This window comes from Panthera pardus, unplaced genomic scaffold (genome assembly GCF_024362965.1).
Source record: "Panthera pardus isolate Hobbes unplaced genomic scaffold, ASM2436296v1 HiC_scaffold_27, whole genome shotgun sequence".
NCBI classification, from domain to species: Eukaryota; Metazoa; Chordata; class Mammalia; order Carnivora; family Felidae; genus Panthera; species Panthera pardus.
This window is the reverse complement of record NW_026526843.1, coordinates 67,820,403-67,836,164: the sequence shown is the minus strand read 5'-3', so window position 1 is coordinate 67,836,164 and position 15,762 is coordinate 67,820,403. Positions and strand designations below refer to the sequence as shown.

Here is a 15,762-nt window from a genome sequence, read left to right as displayed (position 1 = left end):
CTACCATGCACTTGACTCTGATTAATTCATACTTTTCTCGTGTCGAGATTCTATTCTGTCCAACTGCCTCAAACTCCTTCCCATCTTTGAAGACCCATTTCAAATGCCAGCTTCTCTATGAAGCCTTGTTATTCATACGTTCAGTGTAGAAGTAAACTCTCTTTCCTCTGTATTCTGTTTCTGTAATGTTTTGGGCCCATTTTAAGGGCACTTAACCACATTTTTACCCTGCATTAATGTAACTTGTGTTGTTCTGTTTTGCATCTATGACTGAATTTTATTTGATGCCATTAAAACGAATTGAATTAGTTTGAGGGGCTCCTGGGTGGTTCAGTTAGTTAAGCATTTGACTCTTTATTTATTTTTTATTTTTTTTTAACATTTATTTATTTTTGAGAGAGAGAGCATGAGTGGGGGAGGGGCAGAGAGAGAGGGAGACACAGACTCTGAAGCAGGCTCCAGGCTCTGAGCTGTCAGCACAGAGCCCCACGCAGGGCTCAAACCCACGAGCCAGTAGATCATGACCTGAGCTGAAGTCATACACTTAACCGACTGAGCCACCCAGGCGTCCCAAGTGTTTGACTCTTGATTTCGGCTCAGGTCATGATTACACAGTTGTGAGATCTGACTTGAGATCAAGCCCTGCATCAAGCTCTGCTGGGTGTGGAGCCTGCTTAAGATTCATTTTCTCGGGGCGCCTGTGTGGCTCAGTCAGTTGAGCGGCCGGCTTCGGCTCAGGTCATGATCTCATGGTCCGTGAGTTCGAGCCCCGCGTCGGGCTCTGTGCTGACAGCTTGGAGCCTGGAGCCTGTTTCAGATTCTGTGTCTCCCTCTCTCTGACCCTCCCCCATTCATGCTCTGTCTCTCTCTGTCTGAAAAATAAACGTTAAAAGAAATTAAAAAAAAAAAATTCATTTTCTCTCTCCCTCCCCCGCTCATGCTCCTGTGCTTGCTCTCAAAGAAAAATAAAACTAATGGAATTAGTTTGAGATTATACATAGTGAGTTCTTTTTTTATTCCATAGATTCCCTGCAATGGAAAAGCTGCTGATCGAATCCATCAGGATGGTATACACATCCTCGTAAATATGAATGGTTATACCAAGGGTGCTCGTAATGAACTCTTTGCTCTCAGGCCTGCTCCTATTCAGGTAAAGAAGTTCGTGATAATTGCTCACAGTGTTCATTGAACTGAAAAGACAGTGATGTGGGTCGTCCTCCGCCCCCGTTTTTCTGGCATTTGAAACATTTGAAACATGCTTGGCATAAGAATAAAAGTATAGGGGCTTGAGTGTCTGACTGTTAATTTTGGCTCAGGTTGTGATCCTAGGGTCATGGGATCAAGCCATGTGTCAGGCTCCATGCTGAGCATGGAGCCTGCTTGAGATTTTCATATATTCATTCATTCATTCATTCATATTCATTCTCTCTCTCTCTCTCCCCCCCCCCGCCCTCCTCCCCCTGCCCTCCTCCTTCTTTCTCTCCCTCTGCCTCTCTCTCCCTCCCCCTCCCCCTCCCTTCTCCCCTCTCCTCCTCTTCCCCCCTATTTCCCCTCTTCCTGTGCCCCTTTACCCTCCTTGCACTTTCTCTAAAATAAAATGAACAAAGAATAGTTCTTGAAATGCACAGGGACAAAGAATTCTGAGTGTAGAATACAATGCCCACAGGTACATGTGTGTGGAAACTTGCAATTCATACTTGGGTAAAAACGGTTCTGTCTTGTAAATCGGAAAAACATTTTAGCACTTAGAAGGTTAGACTAAAATATTACTTGATTACTCTTGGCTAAAGAAGTCAGCCCTCCTTGTTTGTTTCTTTACTAATTTAATTTAGGACTCCTATGGAAGGTTTTTAGTTTTTGGCCTATTTTTTTCTTTCTTTTAGGCAATGTGGCTGGGATACCCTGGGACTAGTGGTGCGCTTTTCATGGATTATATCATCACTGATCAGGAAACTTCTCCAGCTGAAGTTGCTGAGCAGTATTCCGAGAAACTGGCTTATATGCCACATACATTTTTTATTGGTGATCATGCCAATATGTTCCCTCACTTGAAGGTAGGTAGAAAAACAGTGCTATGTGGGAATTGCAAAGAACTGTAGTCACTTGTTTCCTTGCTGTTGTCTCTATGCATCCTAAAAGATACGTGTCTCAAACTTTTTTTTTTTATTAGAAAAAAGCAGTCATTGATTTTAAGTCCAATGGGCACATTTATGACAATCGGATTGTTCTGAATGGCATCGACCTCAAAGCATTTCTTGATAGTCTGCCAGATGTGAAAATTGTCAAGGTCAGAACCTGGTCAATACTGTCATTGAAATAAAGTTATCTGCATTTGGGATCTTTTCCCTAATGATACATTTTGTTGTTTTTCTTAAAGATGAAATGTCCTGATGGAGGAGACAATGGGGACAGCAGTAATACAGCTCTTAATATGCCTGTTATTCCTATGAATACTATTGCAGAAGCAGTTATTGAAATGATTAACAGAGGGCAAATCCAGATAACAATTAATGGATTCAGTATTAGCAATGGACTAGCAACTACCCAGGTGAGAAGAGACAAATAGAATGTAATATGTACCACCAACTATTCATTTGTCTCCTTTAAATCTCCTAACTCCAGGAGGTATAAGCATCATTATCCCTGTTTTATAGGAGAGGAAATAAAAGTTCAGTGGAAATTGGTATCTTCTATAGCTTTGTCTTATTTTAAATGTCTGTTGGATTCAGCCAGCTGGTCACTTAATGAGGGTCTACTGTATTAACAGTATCTTACTGTTTCCTATCTGTGGCTTTCCTCTTAAAAATGGTGAACTATCTGTAGACTTCATACAATTTCTTCTGTAACTCAATCTTTCCCTAGTTAAATCTCTCTACTTTTTAAGACTTTCAGTTCAGGCAGCTTCTCCAGGAATCCATTCCTGTCCTTATCATTAATCTCACCTTTCCCGTTCCATTGGTACCTATCTGTTCTGTTTCTTTAATGTTTGGGTTATATTTTTACATGCAGCACAACATGTTATAATTCCGTGTGTTTGTATTTATTCTCCACTGAGTTCAATTACTTTAGGGCCCATGTCTTAGCCACAGTAATGTAGTATTTGTTCAATAAATATATATTGCATGTTTGAATAAGTGAATAGGTAGCGCTGTCAAGATATTAGAAGGCAAGGAGTTAACAGTTTTATTGGTATAACATTTCATACCAAGGGTGCTCAAAATGAGCTCTTTACTCTCAGGCCAGCTCCTGTTAAGATAAAGGAATTAATATTGGGCTAAACCAGCAGGGGTGTGTTTTTTCTTACTCTGGTTACCTGTCCTTTGGAGCAATAGGACAGACCTGTTTGACTCAAGAAAAACTGTGTGTGTGTGTGTGTGTGTGTGTGTGTAGTTCTTGACATTCACAGGGACAAAGAATTTTGAGTGTAGAGCACAATGCCCAAATGTATGAAATGTCCATACACACCTGGAATAGTTACATAATGGAAGATAGTACCCAGATGTGTGGGAATTGTAAGATTATAAATGTGTACATACTTAGAAATAGTGGTGATCAGTGTGAGGAGACACAGTAGAGATCATTTGGAGGAATGATTTAAATTTAGCCTTCAAGGGTGGGTGTGATTTAGAAAAGGACATTTCATTTATTAAAGTGAGCAAAAACTTGCTTTTGAATTAATAGGGTTTTGAAAAGAACTTTTTGGCTTGAGTGGTAAGTTTCAAGGTGTAGTCCTCACTGCTCCCAATTAAGATAATGCTGTAAGGTTTTTTTTTTTTTTTTTAAACTTAATATGTCATGGATATTTTCTCATACTTGAAATGACATGACTTTCAAGGATTATACTTTTTGGCATCTTAAGGAATCTTTATTAATTAAAAAATGCCAGACTATGCTGACTTTCTAAAAATTTCTATTTTTTAATTTAAACCCAAGTTAACATATAACGTAATAATGGTTTCAGGAGTAGAATTTAGTGTTTCATCACTTACATATGACACCCAGTGCTCATTTCCCCCCCCCCCCCCCGCACCCCTCCAGCAACCCTGTTCTCTGTATTTAAGACTTTCTTGGGGTACCTGGGTGGCTCAGTCATTTACGGATCTGACTCTTGATCTTGGCTCAGGTCATGATCTCATGGTTCGTGGGATTGAGCCCCATATCGAGCTCTGCTGATGGCACAGAGCCTGCTTGGGATTTTTTCTTCACCTCTCTCTCAAAATAAATAAATAAACTTAAAAAATAAGAGTCTCTTATGGTTTGCCTCCCTCTCTGTTTTTATCTTATTTTCCTTCCTTTCCCCTATGTTTATCTGTTTGGTTTCTTAAATTCCACGTATGAGTGAAATCATAATGATATTTACCTTCTGACTTCATTTAGCATAATAAATGCATCCTAGTTCTATCCATGTTGTGGCAAATGGCAAGATTTCATTCCTTTTGATTGCTGAATAATATTCCAGGGTATGTATACATGTGCCTTATCTTCTTTATCCATTCATCAGTTGATGGACATTTGGGCTCTTTTCATAATTTGGATATTGTTGATAGCGCTGCTATAAACATTGGGGTGCATGTGGCCCTTCAATTCAACATTTTTGTCTCCTTTGGATAAATACCTAGTAGTACTATTGTTGAGTCATAGGGTGGCTCTATTTTTAGTTTTTTTGAGGAACCTCCATACTGTTTTCCAAGTGGCTCTACCAGTTTGTATTCCCACCAGAAGTGCAAAAGTGTTTTCTCCGGATCCTTGCCAACATCTTTTGTTTCTTGAGTCGTTAATGTTAGTCACTCTGACAGGTGTGAGGTGGTATTTCCTTGTGGATTTGATTTGTATTTCCCTGACGATGAGTGAGGTTGAGCATCTTTTCATGTGTCTGTTAGCCACCTGGATGTCTTTGGAAAAGTGTTCATGTCTTGTGCCCATTTCTTCACAGGATTATTTGTTTTTTGGGTGTTGAGGTTGGCAAGTTCTTTATAGCTTTTTGGACACTAACCCTTTATCAGATATGTTATTTGCAAATATCTTCTCCCATTCAGTCAGTTGCCTTTTAGTTTTGCTGATTGTTTCCTTCACTGTGCTTTTTATCTTGAGGTCCCAGTAGTTCATGTTTGCTTTCGTTTCCCTTGCCTCCAGAGACATGTCAAATAAGAAGTTGCTGCAGCCAAGGTCAAAGAGGTTTTTTGCCTGTTTTCTCCATAGGATTTTGATGGTTTCCTGTCTCACATTTAGGTCTTTCATCTATTTTGAGTTTATTTTTTGTGTATGGTGTATGAAAGTGGTTTAGGTTCATTCTTCTGCATGTCGCCATCCAGTTTTCCCAGCACCATTTGCTGAAGAGACTGTCTTTATTCCATTGGGTACTCTTTCCTGCTTTGTTGAAGATTAGCTGACCACACTTTTGTGGGTCCATTTCTGGGTTCCCTATTCTGTTCCATTGATCTATGTGTCTGTTTTTGTGCCAGTACCATACTGTCTTGATGATTACAGCTTTGTAATACAGCTTGAAGTCCAGAATTGTGATGCCTCCAACTTTGGTTTTCTTTCTCAACATTGCTTTGGCTATTCAGGGTCTTTTCTGGTTCCATACACATTTTAGAATTGTTTGTTCTACCTCTGTGAAGAATGCTGGTATTTTGACAAGGATTGCATTGAATGTGTAGATTGCTTTGGGTAGTATTGACATTTTAAGAATATTCTTCCAATCCGTGAACATGGCATGTTTTTCTATTTTTTGTGTCGTCTTCAGTCTCTTTCATAAGCTTTTTGTAGTTTTCAACATATAGATTTTTTTTTTAACGTTTATTCATTTTTAATAGTGCATGAGCAGGAGAGGGGCAGAGAGGGAGACACACAGAATCTGAAGCAGACTCCAATCTTTGAGCTGTCAGCACAGAGCCCGATACCGGGCTAGAAACCAAGAACCACGAAATCATGACCTGAGCTGAAGTAGGATGCTCAACCAACAGAGCCACCCAGGCGCCGCACCCCCAGCATACAGATCTTTTACCTCTTTGCTTAGGTTTATTCTTAGGTATTTTATGGTTTTTACTATTATTGTAAATGGGATTGATTCCTTGATTTCTCTTATGCTTCATTATTGGTGTATAGAACTGCCACAGATTTCTGTACGTTGATTTTTTTATCCTGTGACTTTGCTGAATACATGTATTAGTTCTAACAGTTTTTTGGTGGAGTCTTTCAGGTTTTCCACGTAGAGTATTATGTCATTTGAGACTGTGCTGACTGTAAACGTAATCATGTTGTTTTTCTTGTTCTAGATCAACAATAAAGCTGCCACTGGAGAGGAGGTTCCTCGTACCATTATTGTAACCACCCGTTCCCAGTATGGGTTACCAGAAGATGCCATCGTGTACTGTAATTTTAATCAGTTATACAAAATTGACCCTTCTACTCTGCAGATGTGGGCAAACGTGAGTATGCGTAGATTCGTTATTCATGTCTAGAGACTACTAAAGATTATTATGTAGGCCGTTTCGCTGAGGCTGCCCTCTATCCCTATTCAGGAGCTGTTGTGCTCATTTCTAAAATGTTGAAAAGAGTAGGTTTTTCAGACGTTTTTGATTTCTCTTTCCAGCGTCTAAATATTACAGTATGAGCCTTTATAATTTATGTATTCAGCACCAGGGATCACACTTTTTCTTAAAGGGCCATCTTGTATATATTTTTGGTTTTGCAGTCCATACCCTGTTAACATTTGCTGAACTCTGCCATTGGAGCAGGAAAACACCATTAAACATTGTGTAAATGTATGAGTGAGTGTAGGTGTGTTCCAATAAAGTTTTATTTACCAAAAATGGCAACATGCCAGATTTGGCTTCCAGGTTCTAGTTTGCCAGCCCATGGTCTAAACTGATAGCAAAGGTGTACATCTGCCCATACTTAATATTCTTGCAATACTGTAGAGTCATAACCAGGAAGGAATTGATTTATGCCATTACCTGTCCATTCATCAGACCAGTTTGCACAAACAGGACCCCTGAAAGTTTTAAACTTTAATATAACTGGCTCTTATATAGAGCTAAAATATGAGATTGTGTGTGTGTGTTTGTGTGTGTGTGTGTGTGTTTAAAAGGAAAGGTGTGGGTGGAAGAGGAAGCCGATGAGTACAGGCTTACTATCCCTTAATCTTTAGTTGCAAGTGTTCAAAAAAATCCAAAAACTAACAGCTTTTTCAAAAGTTTATGGCAAATTTATTTGATAGCACACCTGCCCTAAACTGATGTTAGGCTGCTTTTTGGTCTTTTATATATTCCAATTAATATGAATATTCCTACATCTCAGTGCAGAGGTACTAGTGTGTTTGTTTATAGGGAGTTGCTGCTGAGGGTATTATACATATGTACTGTACTGCCTTTTTAAAATCTGAAGTATCCTGAAATCTGACTCCTGTCTTTCAGGGAAGGGATGGTAAACTTGTGTGGTAACATTGAATAGGTGTAGATCTAAATCAGGAGTTGGCAAGACTGTGGCCTGTGGACCAAATCCAGCACACTGCCTGTTTTTGTAAATAAAATTTTATTGACACAAGCTTGTTTGCATATTGTCTATGGCTGTTTTCCAGTGACAAGGGCAGAATCAAGCAGTTATAACAGAGTCCATGTGGCTGCAAAGCCGAAAGTATTTGCTCTCTGGTCCTTTACAGAAAGTCTGCTGACACCTAATCTTGATTAAGCACATAAAGTTAGGCAAGTGTGAGCTGACTTTGTTGTGTCATGGTGGGGGATTTAAAATTTGAAATGGAAAATTACTATCTCATCGACAAAAATCATTGCCAGTAACAATTCCCACAGGACACAGCTGCCTCAGATTTTGCCAATTAGTAACTTGTTTTGTGTCTTACATCAGTCTTCTCTTTCTTTGAACTCTGGGGACAGCTAAGCAGAACAGGAATGTATGATTCAGTTGATTTCATTCATCTATGAAGGAAAGACAAAGTTCACAGGCTGCTCTGTGGGTGACAAGAGTAGACTGCTAGAATTATTAGAGCTCTATGGGAGCCTTTCTTGAGAAGGGTAGAGCTGCTACTAAAAATTATTCTTATTTCCCCCTTTCAGATTCTGAAGCGGGTTCCCAATAGTGTGCTGTGGCTGTTGCGTTTTCCAGCAGTAGGAGAACCTAATATCCAACAATATGCGCAAAACATGGGCCTTCCCCAGAACCGTATCATTTTTTCACCTGTTGCTCCTAAAGAGGAGCATGTCAGGAGAGGCCAGCTGGCTGATGTCTGCCTGGACACTCCGCTCTGTAATGGGCACACCACGGGGATGGATGTCCTTTGGGCAGGAACACCCATGGTAACTATGCCAGGTGAGTTGCTGGTAAATCATAGGAATCTTCTTTGTCCTTTTTATTTTATTTTTTTACAGTTTATTTATTTTGAGAGAGAGAGGATGAGGGAGAGAGAATCCCAAACAGGCTCCATGCTGTCAGCATGAGCCTGATGCAAGGCTCAAACTCATGGACCGTGGGATCATGACCTGAGCTGAAATCAAGAGTCAGGCACTTAACCAACTGAGCCACCCAGGCGCGCCCCTTCCTTGTTCTTTTTATTTATTTTTTATTTCCTTTTAACATATCTTTAGAAGTTTATTTCTTTTTAGAGAGAGTGCGAGTGGGGGCCAGTGGGCAGAGAGAGAGGGAGACGGAGAATCCCAAGCAGGTTTGTGCTGTCACTGTAGAGCCCGATGCAGGACTCGATCTCACAAAACTGTGAGATCATGACCTGAGCCGAAACTAAGAGCCAGACACTTAATTGACTGAGCCACCCAGGTGCCCCTTTTCCTTGTTGTTTTTAAAATCTCCCTGGGGAGACATTTTTAGGTGAAAATTTGTGTACTAGAAACAGCGTTTAGGGCAAGATGATAAATGAGCTTTGTTCACGTCTGAGCACTTTGCTTCATTCTCCTCCTCTGTATTGTGTGGATACTTAACATAAATAACAATAACTGCCGTTTACATTCTCAGACATGCAGTTTGTTCCCTTTTTTATTACAGGAGAGACACTTGCTTCTCGAGTTGCAGCTTCCCAGCTCACTTGTTTAGGTTGTCTTGAGCTTATTGCTAAAAATAGACAAGAATATGAAGACATAGCTGTGAAACTAGGAACGGATCTAGAATAGTAAGTAAACTTCTATGAACAAATGGCATGGTAAAGGAGATAGATGCAGAAAATTTAGAGGGAATATAGGTGTTAGGAAATGAAATCACTAAAGAAGGCTAATATGAAATAGGTGGATTAGTTGTATGATCTCTAGATGAGAGAACTTTCTAAACTTTCGTAAACACAGTGGCCAATAGGTTTTACTATGTAAAGGGTAAATGGCTGGATAAAAGTGAGTCAAGAAAATTAAAAGGCAGGCAAGAGGGGGAAAAAATTTTTCGTTTCTGATGTCAAGTAATAGTAGCCTGGCTATAGAAAGACTGAAGACCATTTATATCTTAAATTCTTTAATAGGAAAGTAAATAAGGAAATGAGCAGACAAGTCACTGAAGTGGAAATACAAATGGTTAACAGGAAAAACGTTTCAACCTCTGTAGTAGAAGTATAGATATAACACTGTGTTATACCCATTATTTGCCTACAAAATAAAATATTTTTAATATGATACCATTGAGGGAGCACTGAGGTGCTGGCTTTTTCGTATATTTCATACAGTGAGTAAGTTGGTATAACCCTTCCTCGAAGATTTTAAGAGCGTTTTAAAAAAAAAAAAAAACAAAAACCAGACCTTTGACACTAATAGGGCCAAATCTTCACTGTAGCATAAACGGGGGGTGGGGGAAAGCATAACTTCAGTGCCCCAAGTGGGTGGGAATTAGAGGGGTGGTGCTTAGATAAGTGATGCTTTAGCCATACAATGAAGTAGTGTTTCTCTCTTAAATGAGGCTTTTCTTTGGGTGTTATGGGTAATTTTTTTCTTTGTGTTTTTCCGAGAAGTAGCATATTCTAGAGAAGTTTAAAAAAGCACCGTCTTTGAATTAGACTGCCTGGGTTTGAATCCATGCTCTCCCACTTACGAGCTTTGTGACTTTGGGCAATTTAGTCTCTGTGCCTTGGTTTTTCCATCTGCAAAATGGGGATGAAGGATAGTACCTACCTTGCAGAGACTTGAGGATTAAAAAAAGGCGTTCCATGTAACGCACTTATAAAAGTTCTTGGTAAGCATTCAAAAGATATGAAGCATTTATTTTCAAAAATTTTCTCTATTGAACATCATATACATCTAAAAAAAATGGTTGAAAATTTTGAATCCAGCCATTAAAAAAAGTAAGATAGGTGTTCTTCAGTCCAGAGATAACTATAGTAAATCTTTTAGTGTATTTAAAAAAAAATTTAGAGCTTAGTTGATTTCATACAATACTTTTTCCCAACATTCTGTTATAAAATTTTTCAATTTTATAGTAAACACTTCTCTACCTACTGCCTAGATTTTACCACTAACATCTTTGTATACTTAATCATGTATCTTCCCATCTATTTATTCCTCTCTCCATTTAGCAGTCCATATTATTTGATTGATTTTGAAGTGAATTGCAGACATCCGTACTCTTCAGAATGGACATTGTTAACTAGAGTTTAATACTTATTTTTTTTGAGGCAGAATTTATATACAGTGGAATATACAAATTTTAAATTTGAGTTTTGAGATATTCCTTTATAACCCAAACCCATGACAGTATATAGAACATTATCCTCACTGCAGAAAGTTCCCTCGTATTCCTTGTTAGTTCATCCTCCACACCAACCCTCAGAGACTATGCCTGTTCTGATTTTTTTCCCCCATCAAAACTTTGTTTTGCCTTATATAAATGAAACTGTACAGTTTGTACTCTGAATTGTTTTCACTTACGGATACCATTGTGAGGTTTATCCACGATGCTGGCTTATATCAGTACTTCATTCTTTTTTATTGGCGAATAGTATTTCATTGTATGGATGTACCATATCATTCTCCTGGTGACATACAGAACTTAGAAACATAAGATAGAGCACTGACGTACTTTTATCTGGAAGGTAGCATTAATATGATTATGGTTGGGTTGAGGCCAACAGATAATGTGTAGGCATTGTACTAGTTCTGTCACAACAGAGATTGAAATTTTTTTATTGCTTTTAAAAACGTATAGGAGTGGTCCAGCTTCTTGCTCTAGTAGTAATTGTCTCCACAGAAGAATCTTGTGACAAATTACATTTTTAGAAGAGGAGTAGAGAATTCTTTTCCCTTTTTCCCAGAAGAATTAATTGCTTTTTTTTTTTTCCTGTCTCTGAGCAGAACCATGGTCTTGGTGATATTCGTAACACTTTTTTAAAATGTTTTTACTTACTTAATTTGTTTGTTTGTTTGTTTATTTATTTATTTATTTAGAGACCGGATGTGCAAGTGGGGAAGGGACAGAGAGAGAGGGAGAGAGAATCCTAAGCAGATTCCACACTATCGGTGCAGAGCCTAGTGCGGGGCTCAAACTCATGAACCGTGAGATCATGACCTGAGCTGAAGTCAAGAGTTGGATGCTTAACCGACTGAGCCACTCAGAAGCCCTGGAACACTTTTTTTTTTTTTTTAAATATCGAAATAAACAGTTCATGTACAAGTGGGAAATGATGGCAGTAAATGTAGTACATTTCTTATCCCTTAGGGTATTTTTCTTATTAAGATATTCATAAATTGAATACTTCATATGTTTGGGCATTGGCTATTGTAAATGATGCTTCAGTGGACATCTTTGCATGGCCAGGTTTGCCTGCATCTCTGATTATTTCTTGTGAATAGATTTAAAAGTGTTCATGATATGTCAGAGGGTTATGGCCATTTAAGTTTCTTAACACACACATTGGTAAATCGCTTACCAAAAGGGTAAGCAGTGTACATTCTAACCAGTAATACATAGGAGTAGGCACGTGTCCTTGCCAATTCTGTATTTTATTTTATTTTTTGACATTTATTTTTGAAACAGCATGAACGGGGGAGGGTCAGAGAGAGGGAGACACAGAATCCGAAACAGGCTCCAGGCTCTGAGCGGTCAGCACAGAGCCCGACGCGGGGCTCGAACTCACGGACCGCGAGATCATGACCTGAGCCGAAGCCGGCCGCTTAACCGACTGAGCCACCCCGGCGCCCTTATTTTAAAGATAGAAATGAGATGACGGGGGAAAGCATGGTGTCTCTTGCATATACTTCTTTAGGAACGAGCTGAGTATTTTCAGAGGACATGGAGGTAAACTTGATTGTAAGTGTTAGCATTATGTTAGTTGTGATCCTTTAATTTTTCAACCTTGAGGTCAGGGTGGCCAATCAGGAGAGAAAATTGTGTGAAGTTCAGTCATGTATTTTACCACAGAGGTAACTAGGTATTTATGAGGGCTAGTTCTGAGTTTCTGCTCTGATTTTAAAACTTGGTTCTTTTTTGTTTTCTTGCCTAGCCTGAAGAAAATCCGTGGCAAAGTCTGGAAGCAGAGAATATCTAGCCCTCTGTTCAACACCAAACAATACACAATGGAACTAGAGCGGCTCTATCTACAGATGTGGGAGCATTATGCAGCTGGCAACAAACCTGATCACATGATTAAGCCTGTTGAAGTCACTGAGTCGGCCTAAATAAAGACTGTGTGAACAGGAGATTACCCCTGTACCTGAGCCTCAACTTTCCAGGGAAAGGGAACTAGAGAACGTACTTTTTACTTACTGTACAGTATCATGTTGCAGATGGGTGACAAATGATCATAGAATAGCACAGCCAGACTTGCTTCCTGCATGATAGGGAGAGACACGAGATGGGAAACTGCTGTCCCACAAGGAATCTCCACAGAATTTTGCAGCAATCAGGTGGTGCGTAGGTCTGGAAGGTCTGCTCTCCTTTGGTCTTCCATGGGATGGTTAGTGTGGAGGGGAGATGGAGATTGTCCAGCCGTTTTGTGATTCCATGGATTGATCAAGTCTTCTGAATTAATTTTTTCTTTATATTTTGGGTATTGGAGCTTTTAAAAATGTTTGGTTTCAGGTATTTTTATTCACGTGAAGTGTATATGATTCTCTTGAGATAAGGTTTTAAGCTAAAATGTTGCCCCTTGTTTTAGTTTCTGAACTCTACAGATTAACGGGGACTTTGCTGGTGTAGTCTTTTTATAGGTTTTATAAACCACTTGAGCCTATATCAGTCGTTTTAGTGTCTGACCTAATGTTTGGAACTATCAGTGCTTTGTTGGTTTAGATGATGACTTAAACATTTTTTTTTCTGGTCCGTTTCCCATTTCCTTCTCTTCCCTTCCCCCACTTTAAAATTTCTCCTGTAAGTCAGCTGACGAAACGAAGTCTGATTTTAAACATCCCAGAGTGTTTCTCTTAAACACGTCATCTGGTGCCAAATGAAAATTCTTAGGAGTGATAATTATGCAAGGCGTAGTTGTGGTACTGCCATTGATGATGATGATGATATAGATTTTTTGGGCCTAGTTTTGACCTATTTCACCAGTGTTTTATCTTTGCCCCTCTATGCTGCTTCCAAAAGTGATAGTGTGTGATAAGATTTTTACCTTCCTTTCTCAAGTTTGTTTTTTTAAGTGAGTCCTGTTCTTCCTATTTCTTTCAGCAGAAATGAAATCCCAGGTAAGTATAAGTATTCGCATATTTGATCAGTAAGTCACAGTTCTCTTCAGTACATTGAATAATGTTCATCAGAAAACATAGGTAAAAAGCTGAAGGACCAGCTGTGTAAATGAGTAATTATTTTTCAGACCTTCTAGGGTATTATATAATAACTGTCTTCTGGACTTGAAGTCTGTACGGATCAGCCTCAGTGGTAGCAAACGGCACTGCTACTTGGTTTGGAGTACAAATTAGACTTTAGCCCTCCTGGAGCTTGAGTTCTTGGTATTTAAAAACCATAGGAATAAAATTATTGAATTTCAGCAAAGGATCGAGGGCTTGAGGCTTAAACAAGCCAACATATGAATATATGTTTTGTGTTGCTGTACTGTACTTATGCTATCCAGTAACAGGTAATTTTTGTCTGCTAGTAGTGTTCTAGATTATAATGTCTTTCCAAAGCGCTGAGGCAGTGCACCTATTCTGTAGTTGCAGCTGATGCCTGAATGTATCCTAGTTGACAAATTATTGATTAATAAGAACTTGAATTTCTGAAAGATTCTTACTGTTAACCAAAATCTGAGCAAGGAGTCTCCAATGTAATTCTTGCCAGAATTACATGGTAATGAACTGTGTGTACCTTCTAACAATGTAAATCAAGAAACATCAGTTTAGGGATTTAATTTATTTTTACATGATTGAACGGTCAGTTAAAGGTTGCCAGCATGGTTGCAGATAAACTGATGTTTGAAATTCACCAAACTACTTCATGTGGAATAGGATAATATACTTCCAGTGCCCTCAAGGCTGTGGCCTTACAGCCATTTTACATAGCACATCATTCCTCCTATAGGGATGAACTTTTTCCTGGCACGAAAAGTAGCCGCTCTGGTCGAAGCTTTGCTTATTGTAATCGGCTTTTGTTTCCAGGTAACATGTCTGTGGAAGACCTAATTCTGAATAGAGATATAGATATTATTGGAAACTAATTGTTTTTTCTATTATACTCCGCTTTATCAAAAAAGTAAACATTTAAATTGTGCTACCGAAATCCAGATGTTGTCTTGCGATCCTTAAACAATAAATGAATGATTTGCCCTTAATGTGGCTGATGTATTTTGTGTTCTGTTAAATTGAGCGTTGGACAGAATAATTGGGTCATCCAGTGATGAAGCTTACATGTGAACAGCTGCAAACAACAAAAGGACCAGATTTCCCTAGTGTAGCTGCAATATTAAGAGTTTTCTCAGGTGTGGTAGAGGGGGTGGGGTTGGTTTATGACCCGTTACAATGAGGACAGAGCCTGTAACTCCCAACACACCCATTCATGTTTTTTTTTGTTGTTGTTTTGCTTACAACTGCTCTGGCTTCATCTGTCGCTGTAGTCTTATTCTTTGTGTGGACCATTCATTCATGCTCGGTATTTGAACTCAGCCACAGGTATGAGGGAGGATATTGGTGCATCAGGGACCAAAGCAGGCTGTTTAGCTGCCCGTTTTCTCAGAGATAATAAATGGGGAATTTTTTTTCAATAAAATTTCAGGGGCACCTGGCTGGCTCAGTTGGTAGAGCATGTGACTCTTGATCTTGGGGTCGTGCATTCAAGCCTCAGGTTGGGCATAGTGCTTACATTAAAAATAAATTTCAGCTGATTTATGCCACCCCCCCTTTTCTGTGGGTTGTGACTCTCAAAGCCCTAAATGGTCTGGTGTGTGTTTCCTAAGAGGTGGTGGGGGCAGAAAGGTGTCCAGTAGCCTACTCATAAACATTCTTACCCCTACCTTCTTCTGTATGTTTTGAATCTGCCTGGGTTATTTTCAGTCTACTTCAGTTTCTCCTGCCTTCAGTCTAAAGGAGTTGTGTGTCCTGAATGAGCTTGTGTAACATGATTCGATTCCAGTCCTAACCCACTTTTTACTTGAAGCACATGCCTCTTCATAGTAACTACAGCTAACGTTCTGGTTCTTTGCCCAAACTTCTAAGGGACACATTTTATGTAACCCCCGTTTTTTTTTTTTTTTTATAGACGAGGCTTGTAGAGGTAAACTTGCAAGTTTGTTGTAGAGATAGGGTTCTAATGATAAACTCCTTGTCACTTGTTACCCATCCATTCAGAATACCTTTATACATGCAGGCAGTTTAGTGCTTAAGAGTTTGG

At 39.2% G+C, this 15,762-nt stretch overlaps 1 protein-coding gene across 3 annotated transcripts in view; it reads left to right on the top strand.

Moving 5' to 3' along the window:
* Nucleotides 1-14,707, top strand: part of OGT (O-linked N-acetylglucosamine (GlcNAc) transferase) — a 36,264-nt gene extending 21,557 nt beyond the window's left edge. For all 3 annotated transcript variants that reach the window (XM_019428712.2, XM_019428710.2, XM_019428713.2), the window contains 8 exons: nt 1,025-1,150; nt 1,884-2,054; nt 2,171-2,287; nt 2,378-2,548; nt 6,279-6,431; nt 8,076-8,328; nt 9,016-9,139; nt 12,443-14,707. In XM_019428712.2, the coding sequence (XP_019284257.1) occupies nt 1,025-1,150; nt 1,884-2,054; nt 2,171-2,287; nt 2,378-2,548; nt 6,279-6,431; nt 8,076-8,328; nt 9,016-9,139; nt 12,443-12,617 (1,290 nt within the window). In that variant the 3' untranslated portion in view covers nt 12,618-14,707. The remainder of the gene's footprint in view (nt 1-1,024; nt 1,151-1,883; nt 2,055-2,170; nt 2,288-2,377; nt 2,549-6,278; nt 6,432-8,075; nt 8,329-9,015; nt 9,140-12,442) is intronic.
* Nucleotides 14,708-15,762: the final 1,055 nt, after the last annotated feature.